Source organism: Peromyscus eremicus, chromosome 2, assembly GCF_949786415.1.
Source record: "Peromyscus eremicus chromosome 2, PerEre_H2_v1, whole genome shotgun sequence".
Lineage (NCBI taxonomy): Eukaryota > Metazoa > Chordata > Mammalia > Rodentia > Cricetidae > Peromyscus > Peromyscus eremicus.
The window spans coordinates 144,787,788-144,815,185 of record NC_081417.1 but is presented as its reverse complement, the minus strand read 5'-3'; the positions used below and the strand labels follow the sequence as shown (position 1 = coordinate 144,815,185).

Below are 27,398 nucleotides of genomic sequence, written 5' to 3'. Positions count from 1 at the left end.
AAGCTTTGAAGTGTGATCCTAATTAATCTTAACAATAAAAACCAGGAGTCAGATATTGGGGTGAAAGGTGAAAGATCAGAGAAGCAGAACAGCAGCCACTAGTGATTCCTTACTTCTCTGGATCCTCTAACTGAATAGGGGCCGAGATCCTGTCTCCACCTGACTTATAGTCCTGTCTCCACCTCCCAAGCGCTGGGATCAAAGGCATGAGCCTCCCAAGTGCTGGGATTAAAGGTATGAGCCACCACCTGACCTCTATGGTTAACTAGTGGCTAGCTCTGCCCTCTGATCTCCAGGCTGCTGTGTGGATATGTTCTGTATGCTGTGAATGTGTTGCTCTGATTGGTTGATAAATAAAATGCTGATTGGCCAGTAGCCAGGCAGGAAGTATAGGCAGGATGAACAGAGAAGAGAATTCTGGGAACAGGAAAGCTGAGTCAGGAGTTGCCAGCCAGACACAGAGGAAGCGAGATGTAAAAGTACCAGTAAGCCACAAGCCACGTGGCAACATATAGATTAATAGAAATGGGTTAATTTAAGATATAAGAACAGATAGCAAGAAGCCTGCCATGGCCATACCGTTTATAAGTAATAAAAGTCTCTGTGTGTTTATTTGGGTCCAAGTGGCCAGCCACAGGGCCACAGAAGCTGAACAGAACCAGGAAAACTTTAGCTACACCAGGCAAGCTTTATTTGTCAGAACACAAACAAAATATCATACAACAAGGTTTCTCGGCCTCAGTTGCAAGCCTTGCTACCTATAGCCAGGACCATGCACCTACTCCTCCCCAACTCATCTCTGGTTTGTCGGGTCCCTATTTGGGGCCAATCCTGTTGTGGGACAAAACTTTTCCTGGGGAAAGGAAACATACTGTCTACTCACCCCCAACAGGGAACCCACAATGGACCAAAGTATAGATACCAGCAAAGTCCAAATCTGTGAACCCCAAGTTTTATTGGGGTTACTCACAGGAGCAGGAATAATTCAAAAACAGCTGCATCACCAAGGCCCACCCTAGCATGGCTGACAGTGGTACACGGCACAGCCGGCAGGCGGCTCAACAGGTTGGTGAGTGTCCTTCCAGGTGCCTCAGTTGGTCTAAATCTCTCCTGGCCGCTCGGCCTGTTTTTGCTTCTTCTTCTTTTTTTTTTTTTTTTTTTCCGAGACAGGGTTTCTCTGTGTAGCTTTGCACCTTTCCTGGAACTTGCTTTGTAGACCAGGCTGGCTTTGAACTCACAGAGATCCTCCTGGCTCTGCCTCCTGAGTGCTGGGATTAAAGGCATGGGCCTCCACCGCCCGGCTCTGTTTTTGCTTCTTTCTGGCAGCTGGTCTGGTCTCTTTTTTGCAGCTCAGAATTTTTTTTTTTTTCTCTCTCCAGCAGGGAGGGGCCTAGTGAACCTGGCCAGTTTCAGGGAATTCTTGAAACTACTTTTCAGTTGTTTAACTCTTGCTTGAGGAGCTCCTCTGCAGGGAGGAATGTTTTGATCTCACAGAAACTGATCCATTATACAACAGGGAATGCTCGTGCACATAATAGAGCAGGAAATAAATCTTTATATGTTCAAAGTACGGGCTGATGAGAAAGCTCAGGGGGTAAAGGGGCTTGCTGCCAAGGCTGAGATCTGAGTAGATCCCCAGGATCCACATCAAAGAGAGAGAGAACTGACTCCCAAAATTACCCTTTAATCTCCGTGTGTGCTGTGGCATGTCCCCTCCCCCATACAATAAGCAAGTGTAATGATGTTGTTATTGTTGCCATTTTGGGGTGTTTTGTTTGTTTGTCTGTTGTTGTCTTTGTTTTGAGACAGGGCCTCACCGTGTAGCTCTGACTGGCCTTGAACTTGCTCTGTAGACCAGACAAATTTTAAGCTGAGAAGGTAATCACTGACTCAGTCTTCCCCTTTACTGTAGTCCAGCTGCCCACCAACTCTTTGCCCAGTCCTCCACCAGCATGCTGTGGTCCTCAGTGTGTCTTCCCAAGTGTCACTTAACTCTGTGTGACATTTGTCACCTGTGTGCAATCTCTTCAGAGCCCTGAGGAGGATTACAAGATTGAGCAAGTCAAAACCCAGGATCTCTACTTCCATTTGGGTATCAGATAAATGACAGGTAATAATTTAATCAAGTGTGCCCTAGTCTTCGAATTCTGGCCCTGAGCAGTCAGGGCTGGAGCATCACAACCTGCTCCCAGGCAGGTGACTTGGACCATGCTGACACTGATGTTCATAATTGCTGCCATCTGGCACCAAGCTGTCCCCGAGGTCCTCATCCGCTACATTGGATAGAATGGCCGGTCTCATCAGGTTGATGTGAGTACTCCAGGGTACAGAATATAGGAAGAGCACTTAGAAAGAGCACTTCAGTGCTGGGGTAGCGTTAGCTGCGTGTATTCGGTGTATATGTGTATATAGTGTATGTGTGTAGGAACACATTTGTGTTCCTGTGTGTGTGCCCACTTTACTGAGGTAGGGTCTCTCACTGAACCTGGAGCTCACTAATTATAGCTAGTCTGGTTAGCCAGCTTGCCCTGGGAAACCCTTTGTCTCTGCTTCTCCAGTACCGTGATGGCAGGGGCTGCCAGGACTGCCCGGCTTTCCACGGGTTTTGGAGATCCAAACTGCCATCCTCATCCTGGTACTGCTGCTTTATCAACTAAGCCACATCTCCAAACTTATTTATTGAGAAAGAGTCTCTCTGTGTAGCCCTGGCTGTCCTGGAACTCACTATGTAGACCAGGCTGGCCTTGAACTCACTGGGATCTGTCTGCCTACTGTCTTCAGAGTGCTGAGATTAAAGGAGGGAAATAGCATGTTGGGTTCCATTCCATTTTTCTTTTTCTTTACATTTTATTCCCCGCCCTGTGTGTGTGTGTGTGTGTGTGTGTGTGTGTGTGTGTGTGTTTCTAAGTGCACAGGGTACATGTGGAAGTCAGAGGACAATTTTGGGAGTTAGTTCTCTCCTTCTACTATGTGGATCTTGGAGACCGAACTCACATCATCAGGCTTGACGGCAGGTGACTTTACCAGGTGCTTTGAAACAGGGTCTCCTGTAGTTCAGGCTAGCCTAGAACTCACTATGAAGCTGAAGATGAACTTGAACTCCAGATCCTCCTGCCTTGCATCTCCAAAGAGCTGAGATTACAGGCATACATCGTCACACCTGGCTGTATTTACTTTTATTTATTTATTTATTTATTTATTTATTTATTTATTTATTTATTTTTGGTTTTTCGAGACAGGGTTTCTCTGTGTAGCTTTGCGCCTTTCCTGGATCTTGCTCCGTAGACCAGGCTGGCCTCGAACTCACAAAGATCCGCCTGGCTCTGCCTCCCGAGTGCTGGGATTAAAGGCGTGTGCCACCACTGCCCAGCTACTTTTATTTTTTTATCTTGAGATACAGTCTCACAATATAATCTGGCTGATCTGCTTCAAATTCAAGATCCTCTTGCCTTAGCCTGCTGAATGCTAGAATTATAGACGTGTGCCACCGTGCCAGAGGGTCTGGTGTGTAATTCACATCTATAAAGTGTATATAGGCTTATGAGTTTAGTCCTAACACGGACCTGAAAGATTGGAGTTCTAATCCCCATTTTTCAGATAAAAAAGCTGAACTTAAAAGACAGAAGTTTTTCGATGCTGAAAGGGATTCAAATAAATGTGATTTTGGTTCCGATGTCCTTTCCACTCACAATGTAGCTCAAGTCCGCAGTGCTCCGACTAAAGGAAGACACGGGATAAGGGAAGCATACAGATTTGGGAGAAATCAGTGTCTACTTTGTATGTGCATGTGTGTGCCCATCTATGTGTAGGCCAGAGGTTGACAACCCATGTCGTTATCTGTTTGTTTATTGTGTGGGTCTCTCACTGACCCTGGAGCTCACGTATTTGGCTAAGGTGGCTGATCAGCGAGCTTCAGGGACCCTGTCTCGGCCACCTCAGCAGTGAGTTTACAAAAGCGTAGTACATGACCAGCATCTGTTTCTATTTCTTTTTCAATTTAACCTTTTTAAGACAAGGTCATCATTATGCAGCCCAAGCTGGCCTCAGAGTCACAATCATCTGGTTCCAGTCTCCTGAACTAAATTTATTTCTATTTATTCATTTATTTACTCATTTTTTTTTTGAGACAGGGTATCACTACGTAGCTCTGGCTGGCCTGGAACTCTGATATCCTCCTGCCTCTGCCTCCCTAGTGCTAGGATTAAAGGTGTGCACCACTATACCCCACTTAGAAATGTTAAATGTTATTGCATTTAAATTTATTGGGGGAAGTTGTCCCTGTGCACAGCACGTCTGTGGGGTCAGAGGACAACTGTGGGTGTTGGTTCTCTCTTTCCACCATCTGGGGCCTGGGAATCACACTCGGGACATCCAGCCCTGCAGGCAAGCTCATTTACCCACCGATCTGTCTCAAGCCCACCCACACTCTTTTAAACACTGGTGTGCTCCTGATCTGCTGTGTGACTTTGGATAAGTCACTTCATCTTTCTGAGTGTCTAGTAGGAGGTGGTGAGTTCTCAAGAGAATCACAAGCCGCCTGGAGATATAGGTCTATGGTACCAAACGCAACTTAGCGTGTAAAGCCTGGGTTCCTTACCCAGAACAAAGCAAGCAAACACACACACACACACACACACACACACACACACACACACACACACACACACCACGTATCCGCAGGAGGCTTTTAATAAACTAACCAGCTTGTCCTTGGGCTCTCTCACCTGAGAATAAGTCTCACCACACCTGGGCTCTACGACCTCTTTTGGGCCAGGCCAAATCCTGCCTGAGGGAATCCTGATCCCACCAGGTCTAGACTTTGCCCTCTTCCCAAGGCTTCAAGCTCAAACCAGACCACCATCCGGCCTGCCGCGGAAGAGACACTGGACCTGGCCTGAAACCAGCGCCCTCAAGTGATAGGGTACAATGCAGACTGGGAGGGGAAAAAAAAATGCGTATTAGGAAATCACCCTGGGGGCGCTGTGGGTCCTGGCTCTGGCCGGCTTGGGACACCGGAATCACATAAGAGAGCCCAGTGTGGGCTCCCGAGAGGGGGGATGATCCTAGGGCTCGGCGAGCGGAGAGCCTGAGGACACACGGCCCAGGATCCTTTCAAGCCTCTGTCTGGATCAGGCCCAGGACATCCCATGTAGGGTGGCAGTCCCTCCCCCTGGAGGGAGAAGGCACATCTGGGTTAAGATTCCAAATGCTGCTAGGACAGGACAACGGTGGCCCGGGCGGGGTCTGCACAGGGACGCACAGCCCGGGAAGAAGAAACCCGCAGAGTCTCCGGTGGGCAGGGCCGAGCGTGGGCCAGGGGCTCGTTTGGAGGCGGGGCCGACTCCCAGCGCGTCGGGGGCGGGGGTCCGCGCCGGGAATGCCGCGCCGTGGGGACTGGGCGGGGCGACTCAGGCCCCGCCCCCGCGCAGGTAGCCAATGGGCGCGGCGGCGCCGGGTGACGGAGGGAGCCGAAGTGCGAGTGCCGCGGCGGCGGCGGCGGACGGCCCAGCCAGAGCGCGAGGGGCTCGGGGGCGCGCGGGGGTCTCAGGGCAGCGGCGGGGACCCCGGGGCCCGGAGGCGGCGCAGCCCGGGGCCGCCGGGAGGAGCGCGGGCGGTTCGGCGGCGGCGCGATGCCGCTCGCCCAGCTCAAGGAGCCCTGGCCGCTCATGGAGCTGGTGCCGCTGGACCCGGAGGTGAGTGAGAGGGGCGGGGGACAGGCGCCGGCCGCCGGCCAGCCCGGATCCGCACAGGGGCGGGGCGGCCCGCGGCGTCTTTGCAGCCCCGCGAGGACGCGAGTGCCCTCTGGTCTCTAGCCCACTGTCCGGCTCCACCCCCCTGTGGTCCGGGTGTGCGTGTGCCGGGGACGGTTCTGCTGGGCGCTCAGTACCTCCCTGCGGTAGCCAGGAGAGGGAACCCCACGGGGTGTTGAGGTTTGACACCCTAAGCACCCTTGGGACCCGTCCCGCTTATCATCTTTTGGGAGCTGTGGGAGGTGCCCCAATCAGTGCAGAAGGGAAAGGCTTGGGTCAGATGTCTGGGGTTCTACTAGAGACAAGGATCATGGGAATCCGGTTTCTCCCCGTTCCTTCTCCCCGAGAGCTCTCTTGGTTCCTCCACTTCTGACCTTAGGAAGGTAGCCCTTCTGGACCCGTGGCAGTTATGGAATGTGGGATGAAACCACCTCTGGAGTGGGGACCTCCTGGTTTCCTTTGCTAATGACACCCGGGTCTCCCACTTCAGGTTATACTGAAGAGTGGGGAAAGCCCTTAGACCTTGTGAACCTTTCACATAGAAAAGGCTGGGCCCTTGGGCAGTGTGGCTTCCACCACCTATAGCTCTCCCAGAGGCTGCTCCTGTCTTTCGAGGGCTTTGTGGTCCAACCCTGAGCATGCAGGAGGCCACTTTTGGTGGTGTCCTGTGACGCTGGGATCAAGGTCAAGTCTTGAACCAGCAAGTTTAAAACTTTGCCCTGCTCTCATGCTGGGAAGGAGGCAGGTGAAACTCTGCCTTACCTGGAGCTGTTAAGGGGTACAGAAGATGGGTGGAGACCTCACTTGACCCCAGAACCTAGATGTTTTTCTCCTGGCTTGAACCCTCACCTAGGTTTTGGACCTCAGGGCAGTCACCATATGCCCTGCCTCTCGAGACCACAGGTAGAAGGCTCTACAGTGAAGACACCAGGTCTTCAGGCACCCAGAGCATGCTGCCCCTTTAAAGGGGTGGCCTAAACTGACTATTGGAGGGTGGGCGCGGCTGGATTAGGTAACCAACCTGAAGGCGCAATTTGGAGTAAATTGTTCTGGGATCCCTGCCATGGAGTTTTTACAGGCCCTACACAGCCCTCAGAGGTTCTCTCGCTGACTCACCCTGGTAGGTGAGGAGCACTGCCCTTCGCAGCCCCTGCTGCCTCCCCCTACCTCAGGACTGGGCACAAGGCCTGCGGGAAGGCTCAGAGGTGTATTCCTTTGCCTGGGCACGCCCCTGCCACCTGGGCCTCCAGAGGAAGGTAGAGCTGGGCATGGTTGGGGAGGGACTTAGCCTAGAGATTCACAGTGTTACACTGGCAGGGAGGGTAGGGATCTAGGAGCTCTGGCCTCCTCCAGGGCAGCACTTCCTGCTTCCCTTTGGGAAATCCTGAGGCCAGGGCCAGCTTCATAAGGGGCCAGGTTAAACCGGAAACATCTTAGTTTGAATACTGTTGCACCTGAATGCAGGGAGAGGAGACTGTCGGATTTCCTGGGATGGGGAGAGGATTTCCCAATAAGCTTTACTTCAGAAATACTGTGTGGCCCTTAGTCCACAGTCAAGCCATCTGGGCTTCTCTTTCCAGTGCCACAGATGAGCTTCTCACTCTGCTTCCTGGGCCTGACAAGGTGCAAAACCCTGGGTCCTGCTGCCCGCATCCCCTCCCCCAGGCCATGGAGGTGCCAGTGAACTGGGTGTTATTGTTTGGGTAACAGGAGCCATGGGGCAGTGAGGGTGTGCATTCTTACTTGAGAACAGGGCCTTGCTGTTCTTTGTGCAGATGACATGTAAGTGATACATGTGCCTGACCTGCAGGTACTGGCGCCATTGTGGGCAGGCAGCTTCTAGCCAGGAGGGAGGCAGGTAAGGGGGCTGGCAGGGGCATTTGGCAAAAGAGGTCTGGATCTGAATTGCCCTGTCTTCCGATTGCTGTCACCAAAAATGGGCTGCTGGGCCCAGGTGGAATAAACCAATTGGAAATGTGGGTGAGGATGCTACCTGGGTTTTTCTTGGTTTGGGCAAAAACAGAGCCTTGTCTCCAAGCCCTATCCTGCCAGGGCTTGCTATCTGCTGTCCATGGATGTTATGTTACTTTAATTTTCACAACTTCTCAAGATAGAAATTATGACGCCCATTTTCAGAGGGGACGGCTGAACTTGCAAATGCCAGCATGTGCGGTCATATCCGGACCAGGATTGGAACTCAGCACTCTTGCTGTTTCCCACTGAGCAAAGGAGGCTGGAAGATGAGCGTGGGTTGGGTTTAAACTGGCGCAGGTGGCAGGTACTCCCAGAGCAGCTCCGGATGTTGGCACACACTTCTTCGTCCACAGGGCCCTTGTCCAGCCTTGGCTTGGCCTAGCAGTGTCCTGGCACTTGGCCCCCAGGCTCCGGCAGTGCACAGGGCTGCCAGTGCCGGGCTCAGACCCCGGTTCCTGGGGCTGCTTCCTGCCTGCCGGGCACGTGCTGTCTTTCCCCATCTGTTCCGCTCCCAGCCTTGCCGGAGCTGCTCTGGACTCTTAGGTGGAGAGAAGCACGCCTGTTAGGACCCAGCTCCGACTCCGGGAAGGGGTGCAGTGCTCCAGGGGTTCTGAGCGGGTGCCTGTCCTCACAAGTGGTGCTCCTGAAGAAGAGAGGAGAGTGGAGTGGTCCAAGAAGCCAAGGGGCCTTCCCTGCCCCAGGCTTTTTGCTCTGGTCCAGGGTCTGATCTGTCTTTTTCTCTCCTTCCTTCCTTCCTTCCTTCCTTCCTTCCTTCCTTCCTTCCTGAGCCTTGTTTGTGCTAGACAGGTACCCTACCTCTGAGCTAAACCTCCTCCCCCTAGGCCTTTTTGAAAAATCATTATTAAAGATTTATTTGTTTTATTTGCGCGAGTGTACGTGTGTGTGTGTGTGTATGTGTGTGTGTGTGTGTGTGTGTGTACGTGTGTGTGTGTGTGTGTGTGTGTGTGTGTGTGTGTGTGTGTGTTGCTGTCAGCAGGGGCCAGAACAGGGCATTGGATCCCCTGAAGGTGGAGGAACAGGCAGTCGTGAGCTGCTTGACATGTGCACTAGGATTTGAATTCATACAGCTGTGTTCTTCCCACCGTCCCACCTGTCAGACCAAAAGGGCAGATGATGGCTGCTGTCCTCTCGGTGGCCCCTTTCAGTTCTTTTTTGAGGGCCAGTCACTTCTCTAGAGACCTTGGGTATCAGCTCTTAGAGAAGGATTATTGGGAAGGGGGTCCCTGAACTATGCTAAAAAAAAAAATTAATTAAATAAAAATAAAAAACCTGGCCCTCCTGTGTCCTCTCTCCTTCATCAGGGACTTAGGCTTGCAGACACACTGATGTGAGTTATGGTCCCATGGCTGCCACCTGCTAGCTGTGGTGAGTCCCTGAGTGCTGAGGCTCAGCTGAAAGACGGGGTAACAGGAACCTCCTCTGGCCTCCTAGCTGTCCTTGCCGGGCTGACCCTTCATCTTTCATTGGGCAAACTCTACGTTGGACCCTGACTCAGCACTGAGGAGCCGATGAAGGACAGGTCATGGCCCCCTCCTGAGTTAACCTGTGTGCTCGGTGCTGTGGGTACAGAGGAGAGAGGGAAGAGTTAGAGGCTGTGTGGGCAGAGGAGGGAGAGTTTGGATTCAGCCCCATGAGAAGAGCAGGAAGGGTTTTCTTGGTAGGGTGAGGCACAGTGCAAATGCTCGGTCGTATCCAGGGTCTCGGGTCATTCAGTGGAAGCCCCAAAGAGGGCCCAATAATGCTTGCTTTGACAGGACGTGTATGGAAACTGGAATGAGCTGGGCAGTGGTGGGGCATGCAGAGGCAGGCGGATCTCTATGAGTTCAAGGCCTGCCTGCTCTACAGAGTGAGTTCCGGGACAGCCAGGGCTGTTACACAGAGAAACCCTGTCTCAAAAAACCAACCAACCAAACAAACAAACAAACAAACAAAACTGGAATGATACACAGAAGGTTAGCATGGTCTCTGGGTAAGGATGGCACACAAGTTTATGAAGTGGTCCGTCTTTAAGATATTTTAGTAGTTATTATTATATGTATGTGTACATGGTGTGCATACATGGGCACTCATGCAGCTGCATGTATGTGGGAGCTCTGGGACAACTTTGTGGAGTGAGTTCTCTCCTTCCACCCTTCCCTGCATTGAGGGATCAAACTCAGATCTTCAGGCTTGGTGGCAAGTACCTTAAACCAATGAGCCAGCTCACCAGCCCAGCAGTCCATATGTTTAAAGCTTGAGAAAGAAGGTTCTTTTGGGCTGCCCTAAAATGCTGTGAGGTGGATGAAAACATCAAAATTCGTCACCGTTGTGAAGAGTGTTCTTCAGGTGAATGTAGTGTGAGTTTTCATGGCCGGCCACCTGGACCGACATTCTTGTGGTAAATGTTGTCTGACTTACTACTTTAGCAGACCAGAAGACAAATAAATGTGTATTAGTTAAAGACAGGAACCAGGCGGTCGAGGGTGGCAATAATATAATGGCCGCAGTGGCTCCTGCTTGTGGGCCATTCACATGCCAGGTGTGTGTATTTATGGGCTTGATTCACCTACTGTAGCAGCTGCCCGTGAAATATATTGTTTTCATCCCTCGTTTTACAGCTGAGGAGATTGAGCTGTGAGAAGCAAAGTGACCTCCTCAGGGTCATGCAAACGTAGAAGCCAGAATTTGAACTCACTTCTTCTTTTTTTTTTTTTTTGGTTTTTCAAGACAGGGTTTCTCTGTGTAGTTTTGGTGCCTGTCCTGGATCTCACTCTGTAGCCCAGGCTGGCCTCGAACTCACAGAGATCCGCCTGGCTCTGCCTCCCGAGTGCTGGGATTAAAGGTGTGCGCCACCACCGCCCGGCTGAACTCACTTCTTAACCCTTGGGCTGGGTAGTTGGAGACAATGGCCGTGGGTCTCATGCTGAGGAACTGGGACTTGATTCTAGCTTCGTCTCGGCCACAGAGGATGTGCGGTTTTCAGTGAACGGTGACTGAATGGATCGATGTGGAGGAAGATGAGGCTTTGAGTGCCTCTGAAGGGCTGCGGCAGGGGCTGGTGGGCAGGCTGGTTGTGATTGTCGATGGGACAGTTCCCCTGTGACAGCTAGTCTGCTGGGTGAACTGGACTCAGCAAATGCGTCTGTCTAGCCCTGCCCTTAGGCCCTGACCAACCTGTCCCTTCTCCTCAGTGAGTGTGTGTGTGTGTGTGTGTGTGTGTGTGTGTGTGTGTGTGTGTGTATCCGAATGACACCTGGCTCTTGGGGACTATTAGGGGCATTAAGGGGCCTCAGGGCAGGAAGGACGACCTGGCAGGCGCGGGGGAGGGGAGTGGCTGCCGCCCCTCCAGCAGCAAAGGAATTACAGGTAATAGGTAGAACACAGCTGTACCTGCTGCCACCAAGCAAGGCCAGAGCTGCCCTGTGGACCTGGCTCTTGGCTCCAAAGTCCCCGTCTTAGGGAGCCTCCTGTCTGTCTCACCGAACTCGATCCAGGCCAGGAGGGGTGGGGACGGCTTCTTCAGTTGGGTTTCTGACCTCATCGCCCGTAGGAATAGAGAGACCAGGATGTGTAGTTTTCTTCTGGGGTGGAGTCCAGAAGAAACAGCGTAGCTCAGAGGTGGGTCTCGCACCTGCCTCTCCCTGCAGGTCACTCCCTGGCCGTGGTACAGGCCGCTCTGCACAGGCCTTTGCTTAGCAACCCCTGCATTTGGGGCCGCATTTCAAATCGCTACTTTTCAGTTGTGCCAGGTCTCCACCATTAGTGCCCTCTGAGCCCCGGGGCCCTCCTCTACCTCTTGAGCCAGGGCCTCACCCCCAGGGCCGTCAGAAAGACTAAACGGTGCCGCAGGTGTGCTGTGAGCCCGGCCCTCGCATGTGGCGGGCACTCATATCTGCTCTCCCGGGACTCCCCGTTTGTTGGGGAGGAGTCCGTATGTGAGCAGTGGTACTGTGGGGAATTGCAAAGGTGTGGTGGATTCAGCCATCACTTTACCTGCGAGGGTTCTCAAAGTGTAGGGCAGGGCTCAGGGAAGCCACCGGGAGGGACACCTGCCCCAACTTTGTCCTCTCCCATCCTTATAGCAGTTTGTGGAAGTTAGGGTATCTATCCCAGTGGTCCAGATTGGGAAACTGAGGCTTCTCATGGTTGGTTAGTTTGCAAATGGTTGCACGATCTGCCTTGGCAGAACGTGGCTGTGTGTGCCTTCTCCCTAGGAAGGGATGCTATCTGAGCTGAGACTTTGTAGATGATGCGGTGTTTGGTAGGCAGAGGGAGGTTGGGTATTCTGAGTCCTGGGAATATTCTGCCTGTGTTGGGAGGGGCTGTTGCTAGAGGACTTGATTCTTGCACAGTGAAGTAGAGGTGGAGAAGGAGGACCCATGTAGAAATAACTGGTCTCTACGGCCTCCCTGGCTTTTGGGAACAGCCAAGGATGGAGAGTCCCAGGATGCATCTGTCTCCCTGAAGGTGAATTGTGACATTCTGTTTCTCTTTTCCAGAATGGACAGGCCTCAGGGGAAGAAGCTGGACTTCAGCCATCCAAGGTGAGGACCAGGAACGGCGGGCAAAGTCGTGATCACGAAGGAGAGAGTGTTGCTCTCGCATCAGCTAAATGTGAAGGCCCTGACTTCTCATCCCTTTGTGTAGCTTGGCCCTCTTCCTCTGACCCTGTCTCTGTGCTCAGGGCAGACTGGTTTCAGCGTTCCTTTCTCAAAGACGAGGAAGGGCACTGTGCCCGGAAAGGGTCGGGAAGAGGTACAGGGTCCAGGAATTCTGTCACCAGGCCACTTCCTGGGTTTATGTCCTTGTAGTTTGGGCCTAAGGAGTGCTTGGAGAGGTCTGTGTACTGTGCTGATCTCTTTGGTGGGTAGGAAGGGCCTGGGAACATTTGGGCCTAGGAACTGGAAAGGTGGCACTGGGAGCCTGGAGGCTCTTCAATCCTGACCACGCCCAGTGCCTCCCAGATGGTTTCTTGGGACTCCCAGCTCCCAAACTGAGGCATACCCCCTTCTCCCAGCTGTCCCTGCCTCCTCTGGATGCTTACCCCTTGCTGGCTTTTTATTTTTTTTTTTTTTTTTTATTTTTTTTTTTTTTGGTTTTTCGAGACAGGGTTTCTCTGTGCAGCTTTGCGCCTTTTCCTGGAACTCACTTGGTAGACCAGGCTGGCCTCGAACTCACAGAGATCCACCTGGCTCTGCCTCCCGAGTGCTGGGATTAAAGGCGTGCGCCACCACCGCCCGGCTTTTATTTTTTTTAAAAAAATTACTGTTTTTATTTTTTAAACAGGATCATACCATGTAACTGGCTGGCCTGGAACTCACTATTTAGACCAGGCTGGCCTCAAACTCAGAGATCTACCTGCCTTGGCCTCCCAAGTGCTGGGAAAGTTGTATGCCACCATGCCCAGCCCAAAAAAATGTATGACACTTTTTTGTTTGTTTGTTTTTGTTTATCTAGACAGGGTTTCTCTGTGTAGCCCTGGCTGTCCTGGAACTCACTCTGTAGCCCAGGCTGGCCTCAAACTCAGAAATCCACCTGTCTCTGCCTCCCAAGTGCTGGGATTAAAGGTGTGTGCTACCACTGCCCAGCAGCACTTTTATTTGATAATTTCGTGTGTGCCCTTGTGTATTTGCATGTGCATATGTGTGTCCCTGGACGTGTTGAGGTCAGAGGACAACCTGCTGATGTCTGTTCTCTCCTTCTATCATGTAGATGCCAGGAATCAACCTCAGTTTGTCAAGCGGCAGCAGCCATCTTTATCTACTGAGTTACCTCACCAGTCTCCCATAGCTAGAAAGCTCCTGTGTGATCTTAGTTGGGTACCTTGTCCTCTCTGAGTCCGGGCTTCCTCGTGTCTGTAGTAGGAAGAACCATACCTCAGTTACAGAGAGCTCTGATGTCACAGAGCTAGTGGGCTGTTGAGGAGCTTTGGAAGCCCTCTGGGTAGGGTCTGTGCAAACCCTGGTTCCAGGTACTCTCCCCACCCAGAAGCTCCCCTGCTCTCTAAGTCTCTGTCCTCATCTATAAGTTGGGGACTAGGCCTTTCCGCCTGGACTGAGTGAAGGACAGATGAGGTGGTAACTGCCAGGCACTCAGTGGGACTGCCCTGATACATTACTCAGTCCTCCTTCCTGCCCACGGCCCCACCCTCGGCCTGGGTCAGCCCAGCTGTAGGCACGACCTTTGATTTGGAGTCAGGGTTGGTACTGGTGTTTACATTGACTTAGCCTCCTAAGATAAGGTAACTGAGGTGGGTGTGGTGGAGCCATGTGAGAGAAGTAGGCCCCTACCCCCTCCTGCTGTTGGTTACTATAACAACAGGGCCTTGGGGCCAGTAAGCGTGTAGCCTGGACCTTGGTTATCTCTGACCATGTCTGGAGATTCCACGCACAAAGGAGCTCTCTCTGGTTTCCTTGTAATAAGATGAAGGAGCCGTGGTGTCCCCAGGGAAGAACTGGGTCTTCAGATCTTGGGTTTGGAGGTCCAGGGGGCTCGGAGTAAAGGTTTTGGGCAACTAGTAGTGGGCTCAGTTTGTTATCTCAAGAGTCCAAGGGTCGGCCTGGTGCTGCAGGCTGTAATCCCTGGACTTGGGAGGTAGAAGCAGGAGAATCAGGAGAAAGTCATCCTCTGGTACGTAGTCAGTTTTAGACTAGTCTGGGCTGCATGAGACCCTGTCTCAAAACCAACCCAGAAGATTGGCTAACTTGGGGAGGGAGCTTGTCCAGGCAGGAACCTTTGTTCATTCCACTGCCTAAGGTGCTCTGAGGTGGAAGGTCCTGATACAGGAAGCGGGTCAAGGCTTGCGGTAGTGAGGCAGTGGGGCTCTCAGATGCCACGTGCTGGAAATCCCGTGCCTGGCACCAAACTAGAAGCTTTATTTATTGTTTGTTTGATTGTTTAAGACAGGGTTTCTCTGTGTAGCCCTGGCTGTCCAGGAATTTGCTATGTACACCAGGTTAGCCTCAAACCTGCAAAGACCCAACTGCCTCTGCCTCCTGAGTGCTAGGATTAAAAGTGCACACCACCACCTGGCTTTGTGCTCAGTTTTCATTTATTCTTTTTTAGATTTTTTTTTTTTTTTTTTAATGTGTGTGGGTGTCTTGCCTTTATGTATGTCTGTGCCTCACAATTGTGTAGTACCAGAGGAGGCCAGAAGAGGGCGTCAGATCCTCTGGAATTGGAATTAGAGATGCTTGTTAGCGGCCATGTAGATGCTGGGAATCAAACCTGGGTCCTCTGGAAGAGCAGTCTTGTTACCGATAAATCTCTTAAACAATAAGTCATCTCTCCAGCCCTGTTTAGAGTTTTTAGAGGTAGAACTACATTTTCCAGATGAGAAAATTGAAGTCTTACATCACACATAGCTGAGGGGGTCAAGCCTTGTTTGACCAGAGCCACATTCCTTCCTGGCTGGTGAATACAGTGTGCTGAAGAGGAAGAGCACTGGATATCTACCACCCCGGGGGGCTAGCACTGAGTGAGAGCTCATCAGCGCCCGGCTTGAAGATCCTCAGTGGCCACGGCTGGGCTGAGCACACTAGGGGGTGTGCAGCGGCCAGGACCTCATCGTTGGGTAGTGGATGGGACAGGCAGATTGTCCTTCATCACGTATGTGTGCACCGTATTGTTTCACTGAAAGAGACCCTTTACCCAAACTGCTGGACACCCCCCGGCCTCAGAGAGCACCCAGGTGCGGAGAGAGGTGGAGACAGGAACACTGTGGTTGGTGCTAAGATGGGGAAATAACACGGTTATGGGCACATAGAGCCTGCATATAAAACTTCCTCCCCCATCCCCATTCCTCTCAGTAGAGTGATTAGTGATGTGAGCACATCCTAGCCTCAGCCAGCATCGTCTGAGCTCTTGGCTGAGGGTGAAGCAGAGATGTGGCCTCCTGTGTGTGGCAGGTGAGGGGAGGCTGGGTGGGCTCTGGGGGACCCGACTACCTTCCCTGCAGAGTTAGCGTTTGCCTGGGCTTGGAGTCGCAGGCTGCATGCCTTCCAGGGGGAGGGGAGGCAGGGGTGGAGACTTGGGAGCCAGGCAGCCAGAATTCTGTTCCTATGGCTTGTTTGCCTTGCCTGGGGCAAGTTGCTCTTCCGAAGGGCAGAATAGAGCCTAACTGTGAGCGCAGAAGAGCCTATCTCGGAGGGCATGATGGTACAAATGCTTAATCACAGAGGCAGGTGGATCTCTTGAGTTCAAGGCCAGCCTGGTCTACATGCTGAGTTCCAGGACAGCCAAGGCTGTAGAGCAAGACCTTGTCACAAAACAAAAAAAGGAACCTAGCTCTTAGGGCCACCTGGAAGAGAGCTTGTGCTGTGTACAAATTAAAGCATCCAGGGTCTGTGCACAGTGCTGATATCTCTAATGCTGCCTTCTGTATCTGTTACTGCTGGAAAGAGGGTTGGGGCTTAGCACTGATGGGGTAGGGCGAGCACTCCTTGGATCCCTTCAACTTCTGTCTACTCTCGGTATTCTCAGGGCCCCACTTACTCTCCCCCTCCTCTCCTGGGAGTGGACTGGGCAACCCAGGCCCCCTCCCCTGGCTATCTCCGGAGCTGGACCCCTTTGAAGTGCCTGCAGGTCTATTTTGAGAGCTGATTTCTCCCGCCTCCCTTCCTCTCTTCCTGTTTATGAAACCCTGATCCCTCCCGGATCCCTTCTGCTCCCCTGGCCCTGGAGCTTAGGCAGGATGTGACTCTGGGCTTTAGGGAGCCTCAGGTATTGAGAGAAACTTCTCTTGGATGACCGGAACTAACCAAATTACCTACTTAGCACCTGGGACGCATGCCTGGGCTCTTCCTTTAGCCTGCCTGCCCTGGGGAGAGCCTGTGGTCCAGTAGAGAGAGGTTTTGTTTACAACGTCTCCTTTCTCCATGGCCCATTTGGCTTCTAGAGAACGTTCACTTGAACAGAGGAGGGCTGATCCCGAGATAACGATTTTTTGCCTGGGAGCACCTGGCTCGCACGGAGTCATTGCTCCACTTTCTAAACGCCTTGCTCACAGTGCTCTCTCAGCATGGACTCTTTTTTTAGTCCCTTTCTGTCCAGCAAATACCTGTTCATCCTCAAGAGCCAGCTGGACTGTCTCATCCGGAAAGGGTTCCTGGACCTCACCACCCTGACAGTCTCTCTACCTCTGGGCAGCTTAGCACCTTAACCGCAGCCCTGTGCCAGGACATTTGTGTTTTGTTACAGGTATTTCTTTTTGGAGCTACCTGAGGATCAGACCCAAGCCAGCCTTGGGTGCGTGTGCTTCCTAGTATCTGTCTCCCTCCTGGGCAAAGCAGGGGCCGGGAGCTGTCAGTCACGTCCAAAGGAGAGGCACGGGTCTACAGGAAAGCCTTGATGGAGATGTCGGGGTGGGAGGGGGCATGGGGGTGAGCGATGAAGTATGGGGAAGTTTTGGCTGGCTCGGGAGCAGGCTTTTTTTAGTTTAACTCTTACCTGTCCCCTGTGTCATCCACATGGGTTCGGGCTTGTCATTTTCTGAGTCCTGTTTGCTTATCCCTGAAATTGGAAGAGGATCCTTCCTTGGGAACTGTGCCAAGCCCAGGCCTGGTGGATCTACCACAGCAAAGGCTGAAGGAAGGAGTGACCAATGTGGTTAAATGACCATGTGACAGGAGGCTCAGGTCTCATTGCTCCTTGCCGGGCCTGACCTGGGACCTGGGACCAGCCCCTCCCTTGGGATGCCTAGGCACAGTCAGCCTGCCAGGAGGCATGCTGGGAATCATACCTGGAAGGCCCTGCAGATTTTGCCAGCTAGAGAAGGGATGGTTGGTAGCCATTGGGGCCAGCAACTGAGAAGAATTGACCATAGAGGGCAGGACACCCAGAGTAGAGCTCCTAGGGGACCAGGTGCAGATGCTGTGGCTCTGGGCTTTTCTTCCTGCTGCTCTGTGGAGGAACAGGGCCAGGACTCCAGAATGTAAGCTGATGTCTGTCCTCCCCCCATACCCATCAGAGGCTTCAGGTCCTCACAGTTCAGCAAAGGCAGTTTGGAGGCCATTTCCTTCCTCTGCCCCTTCTGGTACCCTGCTCACCACAGCACTTCTTTCCTTGTTTATGGGGACTAGCGGGTTGAGGGAAGCCTGGCGTAGGTGTTTGTGGCCAGTCTTCAGGCAAGCTGCCCTCCTGAATCAGCAGCAGGCACTTCGGTCTTGGGGAGGAATCTTTCACAACTCCACAGGCCATCTACCACAGGCTTACCAGAGCCCTGTGAGGAAGGGAAGGGGAAGTACATGTGCGTGAGGGGGCATGTGTTTCTCCACTGCGCTGTCTAGAAAGGGTTTCCGATTACCAGCCTGAGTGTATCTGTTGGTTCCTGTGGGTGTGTTGATGACGGGAGGTGAAGGGATGGGCCTGCTCCACTCTTGCCCTCAGGAGCCCATTCCTCTTCTTGGGTCTTCTGACTTATTGTCCATCCCGGGCCTTACGATTAGTGTGTCTGAACAGAAACAGGATGAGGCAGGGTGCTGCCTGCTCTGTGGGGTAAGGGGTATCTCAACTCCGGGCTGGGCTAGCCAGACTGGCCTTGCTGACTTCTGTCCTGTATGTCCCTGGGGAGCCCCTGGTGTGTATATGTTCAAGTGCTAAATACGTACTGTGTGGGCATCTCATCGCCATGTGACTTGTGTCTACAGCCCTGTCTTCTCTCCTTGGGGGTCAGGAGACAAAGTGAGGTACCTTTGGGCTCTCCCTGGGTCATAGCCTGGGGTCTGCAGTGCCCTCTCCTTATCAGGGGAGCCTAACCCATCTTGAGTTCCTCCTTCCTGTGAAGAGGGAAGTGAGAAGGAGGGGAGCCAGAGACCCTGCCTTCTGGGCTAGGAAGGCTAAAAAAAGCAGAAGTCGTAGGAGTAACGGGCCCTCCGGCCCACAGCTCGAGTCCCACCATGCAAACCCCAGCAGATTTCCCCAGGGTTGAGAGAGACTCCGGCTTCTGTCCCAGAAAGGTGAGGAGATGGGTAATTTGTCTCCACAAGTATCTGTCATCCTGACTCTGGGCACGGAATAGATTTGGGGAAAGCTCTCTGTCCCCAGTGGGCCTTCTCAGGCAGACAGTGGACTTGAGCAGCTGATCCTGGGGTGGAGTGAGCTGAATTGCTGTGTGGCCTCGGCCTAACTGCAGTCAAGTCTTCTGCCTGTTCCCCCAGATGACTCTGGGGGGACTGATTCGCCTACAGTGTTCTTGGGTTTGATGGTGCTGTTGAGACCCTGGGAGTCCCTGAGAGTGACACCTTGGAATGGGAAGTCCCAGACTGGCTTTAGGACTGAGAGAGAGGGCAGGCTCGGGTGGGCAGGAAGTGGGCTCTGACTGACTTACCTGCCCACCCTTTCCTGGCACTTGACGCTGCTGACTGTAGTCAGACAGGACCCAGAGGAGGGACTTGGCTCAGGACAGCTCTGCCATTGGTCTGTCTTGAACCTGAACCGCAGTTCCCTGTTCCCTCAGAGGGGCCAGAGGTTTTAGAGATATTTAGGTCAGAGTTCACTTAAGAGATGGCTCTCTCAGCCTCTCCTTCAATCCCGGGGCCACCTAGGAAGTCCCTGGGAAAGTTTTGGAAGACTCCACAGAGATGGGATTGCGCACAGACTCGGTCGTGGGGCCGGTACCTTGTCTCCTCTTGTCTCTTCCCACCCTGAGCACTTGAGGAAGAGCCTACAGCTCTGCCCGGGGTCCTTCCCTGGGGATCCCCGCCCTGCCACCTGCCTGGGTTTGCCCTGGATGCCTGTCAGTCTGTGGAGGTTTTGAACTCTGCTCTATCTCTCTTGTTGGGTTCCAGGACCTGTCTCTAATTGATAAGTGCCTGTCTTCATGAATTGCACGATACATGTTGAGTGGCCGTTTTGTCTCTGCATGTTCCCGTGAGTCTCTGTTTCTCACGGGCACGAGCTCCCTCCTGTGTGGTGGCTGTGTGCTCCTGCCTTTGCCTCTTGGTACAGGTCTCCCACCCATCTCGGTGTTGAACACGTGTGCCTGTCTGCCTCTGTCTGTCGGGTAATGGTCCCAGTCCATCTCCTGCTGCCTGGGGATATGTCCGTATATTATGCCTCCCTGTCTGATGACTGTGTATGTACTACGTACATGTACACAGTGTATGCATGTCTTCCGGCCCCTGCCTGATGGGTGTCTGTCCTTGTCTGCTGCTACCTACCAGATGCCTGTCTGTACCTACTAGGTACCTTGTCAGGTCCCTGTTCTAGGACACATCTGCTCAGCAGCTGGGCTGGGCTGGGGCTTTCTCTTTGTAGGCCCACAGGGAGGATGAAGGGGAGGGCCAGAGGGCAGACCTCAGGCACCGGGGAGTAGGGGGAGAGAGAAGAAGGGAGCAGAGTGAGGGTGGAAGCCAGGAGCTGGGAAACCACAGGCCCTGTGTGATTGGCTGTCTTGGGCCTGGCCCAGCCCCCGCGCCCTCACCCTGCACATCCGCCTTGGGCCCAGCCACCTCCCCGGCAGTCCTGGTGGGTTGTTGCCTACCCTTGCCATGGTGCCGTGGCCCTGCTGGGCGGATGGAGCAGGACCCCAAGCTGCCCCGTCTGCGGCTCAGGGCCCTGCTCCCCTGGCTGCTCAGGAAGCAACGGTCCAGGATCAGCCAGACTCTGCCTGGCCCTGGCCCTGGCCCTGGGCCCCAGCAGGACTCGGTAAGTGTACCCGGATATCTGGTCCTGGCTTGGCAGTAGCTCCTGGAACAGGTGTTAGGCAGCAAGTGTAGCCTAAGTTAGCTTTTGACTCTCCTGGCCCTGCTAGATGACCGGACCTTGCCTGGACTTACTTCCTGGGGAAGTAAGGAGGCATCTCGGTGCCTCAGGGCAAGACTGGCAGATTAGGAGGCCAGAGAAGTCCCAGAACAGCAGTGACCAGACAAGGGCTCCTAGGTGCTTCTCAAGGGAAGTTTGGTGGGACATAGGGTCTTGAGCCTTAACCCTCAGTTGCTCCACATGGGATGTCTGAGTGACTCTTGGGTCTCTGTACCTCAGTCTTATCCATACAACCAGGAGGTGTGCCCCATCTCATCCTGACTAGCAAAAAAAGGCCCAGCTCTACCTCCCCATTATGAGCTCAAACCTGACTTCCTATTGTGGCAAAACCCAAACAGTTGGGGGGAGGGGAGCCTCCAGGGCGGGCCTAAGAAGGTCCCTACACCAGACCCAAGGCTTGAGTCTACTCATCCTGGCCATGTCTTTACCTTCCTTTGGGTCTGAGCAGGCCCATGCATCCATGCCACAGGAACAGGGCCTCACCTGAGTTGGCACTCTGGTAGTTGGCCTTCTTGGCCTTTGAGACGCTGTTGGTACCCATGAGCTTGAAGGCTGTGGGGGGAGTGGTCAGTTGGGCCTGTTTCTATCTGGTGGGATGCCTTGGATAAGCTGTATGCCATGTTGCCCGGGAAGAGCCCCACAACTACCAACTCTGTCCACCTGTCAGGATGAGGGCGTCCTCAAGGAGATCTCCATCACACACCACGTCAAGGCTGGCTCCGAGAAGGCTGATCCATCCCACTTTGAGCTCCTTAAGGTTCTGGGACAGGGATCCTTTGGCAAAGTAAGTCAGAGAGTTCCTTACTGGGAGGGCATTGCAGGTCATGTCTGAGGTGAGGGAGGGCACCACAGGTCATGTCTGAGGTGAGGGAGGGCGCCACAGGTCAAGTCTGAGGTGGAGTGTTGAGTTACCTGGGAGTCCACCAGAGGATCAGAGGACAAGGGTAAGAGGTCACCTTGATAACCCAGGGAGAGCAGAAGGTCAACTTGGGATCCCAGGGTCATGTGGAGGCTGCTAGCCAGTTAGCTCAGCCACCTCTCACCTCCTCCCTGTTTTTCCTGCCCTCCCCCTTCTCAGGTCTTCCTGGTTCGCAAGGTCACCCGGCCTGACAGTGGGCACTTGTATGCCATGAAGGTGTTAAAGAAGGCCACGTTGAAAGGTGAGTAAGAGTGCTTCCCTGGGCAGAGCTGAAGCTGGGCTGAGGAGGAGGAGGAGGAGGAGGAAGGACAGGCCGCAGGGTTGTGGAGCTGAGGAAGGAGGAGCCTGTTGTCAGGAGCCTCTAGAATGGAGGCGGAAAGCAAGCCGACACTCAGCTGCCCTCGCTCCGCCCCCCTTTCCCTCCTCCAAAACCAAGTGAAGGCCTAGTGGGGTGCAGAATGCTTGGGGTGGGAGACTCTGAGCTGTCACATTGTTGGGCCAAAGTGTTGTGTGGCAGGGTTGCTTCATGATGCCTGGAAGCCTAAGGGGACCCCTTGGCCCCTGGGAGGTTCAGGGCATGAGAGAAGCAGCAGGGAGCCTGAGCGTATAGAAGATGGGGACCCATAAGAGAAGATGAGTTGGGGGTAAGGCCGCAGAGTTGGATGACAGAGAGGTTCAGAAGGGAGCCCCAAGCCAAAACCCAGAATTCTGGAGACTTAGAAAGTGTATGCAGATGGTTAGTGGTTGGCTGTGGGTCAGTTGTTGATTCTGATTGGTCTGGGAGCCAGTGTGGCCAGAAATCAGGTGGAGACCAGGGGGTGTAACATGGAGAAAGGGAGGGGTCATCCGTAAGGACAGAGCTGTCCTTGGCCCACCAAGGGCTGTCTGCCAGATGGTAGTGGCTTTAGTGTAGGCTGGCAGTAGATCATCCCTCAGGAGAAATCATGGGAGCATGGGGAGGAGAAAGATGAAAAGATGCAGTCCCTACTGTAAGGGGCCCGTGGACTGGGTGGGAGAGTCTTGCCATGGCCTGGCAGTGAGGTAGAGCAATGCCAGGCTTGTGTGCATGGATGCCCAGGCCCAGGAGTTGAGGGATGGGCATAGATTCATAGAAATCAGGTGAGAGGTCTGGGAACTCTGGGCAGGGGAAGTGTAGGACCCGTGCCTTGAAGGATGCTGGGAATTTGCCAGAACAAGATGGTAAGGTTTGGACCCTCGGGAGGGAGGAACCATGTCCCTGAGGTGGCTGGAAATGTGAAGTGTGGTTGAAAGAGGCTGCCCTAGTTAACTGCAGCCTGGCCCCTGCCACATCTGGATTAAAACAATAAGAAGTGGTGTGACGGGAGGCGCCAGCACCGTGGAAGCCCAGAGCACCCGGCCTGGCCTGCAGAGATGCCTCCTGGAAGTGGTAGGGTCTGAACCCAGTCAACCAAAACCCTGTTGGTGGTCAGAATTGGCCTGGCGACTTCTGTTCTTTATCCCCACCCCCACCTGACATTCATGAGACCAACAGTGGAAGCACGTTGGAGGTAGAGGCAGAAGGATCAAAAGTTCAAGACCAGTGGTGGCTACATAGTGACTTTGAGGCAAACCTGGACTTGCATGGGAGCTTGTCTCAAATAATCCCCTGTGGTGACATACTGTGTACCCTAATAAAATTTGCCTGAAAATCAGAGAACAGAGCCAGCCACTAGATTAAACATAGAGGCCAGGCAGTGGTGGCACACACCTTTAATCCTCGCACTCGGGAGGCAGAGACTCATCTGGATCTCTGTGAGTTCAAAGCCACCCTGGACTACATGAGATTGACTCAGTCTAGGAGAGAAATAGAGTCAGGCAGTGGTGGCACACACCTTTAATCCCAGCATTAGGAAGGATGAGACAGGAAGTGATGGCTGGGCAGAGAAAGGCATATAAGGCATGAGGAGACAGGAACTGAGACTTTTTCAGGCTGAGGAGTCCTAGAGGTAAGACGTGGCAGTGGCTTGTTCCTTTGTCTCTCTGATCTTCAGGCAAATTTTATTAGGGTACAACATATCACTACAATCTTCCCCAGCAACAAAAAAGAAGAAGAAAAGAAAAACATTAATAAACAATGCTCGTGAAGAATGTCTGCTTAGCCCCACCCAGGAATCACATTTTACTGTTGCATTTAATTCTTGTGGAAATGGAAAGGGAATTAATAAAGGTGTGCTGACGGAGGTACACAGTCAAAGTCTGGAGACCTCAGGACCCTGGGGCGCAGGATGCTCAGTGGCTATAGAACATGGTAGAAGACTAGACACCAGAACTCTGCCTGGACTTCATGAGGAGAGGGAGCCAGAGCAGGGTCAGGAGGAGAGAGCAACTGAATGCCCCAAGGGTCAGAGAGCCTCGGAAGGATGAGTGGAAACCGGCACGTGGAGTTGGGCTTGGGGAGGCTGTGTGGCGTGTGTAGACTTTCAGTGACCTCCTTTCTCTGGTCAGTGCGTGACCGTGTTCGGACCAAGATGGAAAGAGACATCCTGGCTGATGTGAACCACCCATTCGTGGTGAAGCTGCACTATGGTAAGATCACAGACCCTGTCCGGGGCCACCTTCTCAGTGTCCACCCCTGCCTGTGACGTTCCTTGTCCCTTGTCCCACCTCTCATGGGCCAGCCCACAGGAGCCAGGAACAGAGGCACTGGTCACAAGGCCCAGCTGACTCCACCTTGGCTTCTGTCCTCTCTTAGCCTTCCAGACTGAGGGCAAGCTCTACCTTATTCTGGACTTCCTGCGTGGTGGTGACCTGTTCACACGACTCTCAAAGGAGGTAAGCCGACATCCCACTGCTGGGGATGTGATGCAGAGACCCATCCCGGGCGGGGCCTTGTGAAGAACTCTCAGTGTGGCCTGGTCCTGTAACTTTCCGGCTTGACAGCCCCCGAACTCAAGAAATGTCACCTGACCTGAAAGAGAGGCTGCCCCTGGCAAAGCCTCTGTGAGTTTCTCTAAGGATAGGCTGAGGACGAACGGGTAAATGTGACCATTCTCTCTAGTTGCTAAGGGAATCTCTCAACACTTGAGGTAGAGTGCCAAGGCTGTGCTGGTCCAGGGAAAGAAGCGCGCACACACACACACACACACACACACACACAAAAAAAAAAAAAAAAACTAGAAGTAAGGTTCTTGCCAGGCAGTGGTGGTGCACGCCTTTAATCCCAGCACTCAAGATGCAGAGGCAGGTGGATCTCTATGAGTTTGAGGCCAGCCTGGTCTACAGAGCGAGTTCCAGGATAGGCACCAAAACTATACAGAGAAACCCTCTCTCAAAAAAAAAAAAAAAAAAAAAAAAAAAAAAAAAATAGTAAAGTCTCTTTACTACAATTCCCTCTATCCCCCTGTAAAAAAAAAAAAAAAAAAAACCAAACATTTTTTGTTTTGTTTTTCCAGGCAGAATTTCTCTTGTAGCCCTGGCTGTCCTGGAACTAGCTCTGTAGACCAAGCTGGCCTTGAACTCACAGAAATCTGCCTGCCTCTGCCTCTGCCTCTAGAGTGCTGGGTGGGATTAAAGGCATGGGCCACCACTGCCTGGCTAGGTAAACATTTTTGTTGGTTTCTTATTTAACCTTCTCAGGTTCCTTTTGTAGATACATTCTGTACATATTCTGTGTCCCTACCCCCACTTTCTTACCTGAGAAGTATTAGTGTCGGTACACTGTTCTGTGCTTGGCCTCTCCAGTCAGTGTATCTCGGATTGTTCTGTATTAGGGTGTGGAAAAACTCCTTGTTCTACATTATGGCTGCATAGCTCTTCATTTTGCCCGGGAGAGGCGGTTTTAATCTAGTCTTTGACTCCTGAGTACTTGGATTATTGGATTATTTTACTCTTTACTATTTCCAAACTCTAGCACAGTGAGGGACTTATGTATCAGAGAAAGGTATGTGGCATTGCACTGTCCCCAGGGTAGACCCTCAACTCCGAAAGGCTGTGACCGCTCTGTAGCCCAGCTCTTGGGGAACAGGATGTCCTGGCCACAGCATGTCTCCTTCTCTGTGACAGGTTATGTTTACAGAAGAGGATGTGAAGTTTTACCTGGCTGAACTGGCACTGGGCCTGGACCACCTACACAGCTTGGGCATCATTTACAGAGACCTCAAGCCTGAGAAGTGAGTGAAGCCCCTGCCCTGATCCTGGACTCTCTACAGGGTGCAGAGACCTGGGCCTCTTCTAGAGCAGGGCCGGTCCCAGGGAGATGATGTGGCTCTCTCCAGGAACTTAGCCTTTTGGGGGCTATCGGGAGGTGGTGAGATGGGCTAGTGGCAGCAGCAAATGGACCTTAGGTAATTAGGGACCGCCTGGTGAGTAGTGCTATTACCAAAGGCCACCAGGTAGCTGTGTTATGTGTCCTGTCCCGTCCTCCCTGCCAATGCAATGTGGTAATAGAGATGCTGCCCTTAAAGATGCATTCCTTGGCCAGGCGGTGGTGGCGCACACCTTTAATCCCAGCACTCGGGAGGCAGAGGCAGGTGGATTTCTGTGAGTTTGAGGCCAGCCTGGGCTACAGAGTTCCAGGAAAGGCGCAAAGCTGCACAGAGAAACCCTGTCTTGAAAAACAAAAAACAGCAGCAGCAACAACAACAAAGACGCATCCCTCCTGGGGTTTTCCTTCCAGTGCTGCCTGAAGAGCTGGGACAGAGTCTGCTGGTAGAGTTAGACACACCTCCAGTCAGGCATTGGTGCACAGCTGTGGTACCAGCTGCTAAAGAGGCTAAGACTGAGAGTCTGAAGCCAGCCTGTACACTATGGTAGACGCTGTGCTTAAAAGAAAGACAAGTTCCAGCCGGGTGGCTGTGGCACTCGGGAGGCAGAGGCAGGCGGATCTCTGTGAGTTCGAGGGCAGCCTGGTCTACAGAGCGAGATCCAGGACAGGCACCAAAACTACATGGAGAAACCCTGTCTCGAAAAACCAAAAAAAAAAAAAAAGAAAGAAAAAAAGAAAGACAAGTTCCACAGACATTCCTGTCTTGTGGAAGAGAGTTACTTTCCTAAGATGTAGTTTTCCCTCTAGTAAGATGGGGCCCTAATGTCGCTGCCAGGCCTCTGGTCTGCCACCTTTCATTGCGTAGATCTGGGCTGAGCCCTTCTTCTGGGCAGGCCCAAGTTCCTCCATCCAGTGGTACCACGAGAACCCACATAATGCCTGCTGCTAAGGCTCCTGACTCCTGTCTCTCTGTTCCAGCATCCTTTTGGATGAGGAGGGCCATATCAAACTCACTGGTAAGTGAAGTGCATCTGCTCCTTTCACTCCGGGAAGGGGAGAGGGGCTGCTGATAGGTATCAGCTGAGGCCTGGGAGTTCCCTATGCTTCCTGAGAGGTGGTGCCAATTATCTCCACGCATCCAAAGCCCAGGCCCGGTTATGGTGTTTATTTTTATTTTATGGGGGGGGGCGGGGGGGGGGGCATTGCCTGTGGACCTCATGCATGCAATGCCCACAGAAGCCAGAGTCCCCTGGAACTGGTCATTAGCCATCATGTGGGAGCTGGGAATCGAACCTGGGTTCTCTGGAAGAACAGCCAGTGCTCTTAACTGCTGGGCCACCTCTCAAGGCCCCCAGGTCCCAATTCAGAATCAAGCTCCCCACTATAACCCCCTTGGGTCTCAGCTTTCTCCTGGTGATCCCCTGCTCTGCCAGGGGAGCTAAGTATGTTGGCAGTAAGGGTGGCAGGGGTCCTGAAGATGGCTTCTCTGCCCTCCACGCCGCAGACTTTGGCCTGAGCAAGGAGGCCATTGACCATGAGAAGAAGGCCTATTCATTCTGCGGGACAGTGGAGTACATGGCCCCTGAGGTTGTCAACCGCCAGGGCCACACCCACAGTGCAGATTGGTGGTCCTATGGGGTGTTGATGGTGAGTGTCCCAGCAAGGGTAAATGATCCAGCCCCAGGTTCAGGACTCAGTTTCCCCGTGTGTACAGCGAAGAAGGGTCATCTCACCCTCCCCTTGTCTCACGACCAAGCTTGCCTCACCC

General features: G+C 52.9%; 1 protein-coding gene and 1 pseudogene across 1 annotated transcript in view; both read left to right on the top strand.

The window, feature by feature from the left end:
- Window positions 1-5,592: 5,592 nt before the first annotated feature.
- The window catches only part of Rps6ka1 (ribosomal protein S6 kinase A1), a 38,513-nt gene continuing 16,707 nt past the window's right edge, over window positions 5,593-27,398 (top strand). Inside the window, exons 1-9 of the mRNA XM_059255139.1 lie at window positions 5,593-5,693; window positions 12,224-12,268; window positions 21,154-21,270; window positions 21,565-21,646; window positions 23,872-23,952; window positions 24,119-24,198; window positions 25,429-25,535; window positions 26,609-26,646; window positions 27,135-27,277. Coding sequence (XP_059111122.1) covers window positions 5,631-5,693; window positions 12,224-12,268; window positions 21,154-21,270; window positions 21,565-21,646; window positions 23,872-23,952; window positions 24,119-24,198; window positions 25,429-25,535; window positions 26,609-26,646; window positions 27,135-27,277 — 756 coding nt within the window. The 5' untranslated portion in view covers window positions 5,593-5,630. The remainder of the gene's footprint in view (window positions 5,694-12,223; window positions 12,269-21,153; window positions 21,271-21,564; window positions 21,647-23,871; window positions 23,953-24,118; window positions 24,199-25,428; window positions 25,536-26,608; window positions 26,647-27,134; window positions 27,278-27,398) is intronic.
- Window positions 9,668-9,755, top strand: LOC131905402 (U6 spliceosomal RNA; annotated as a pseudogene).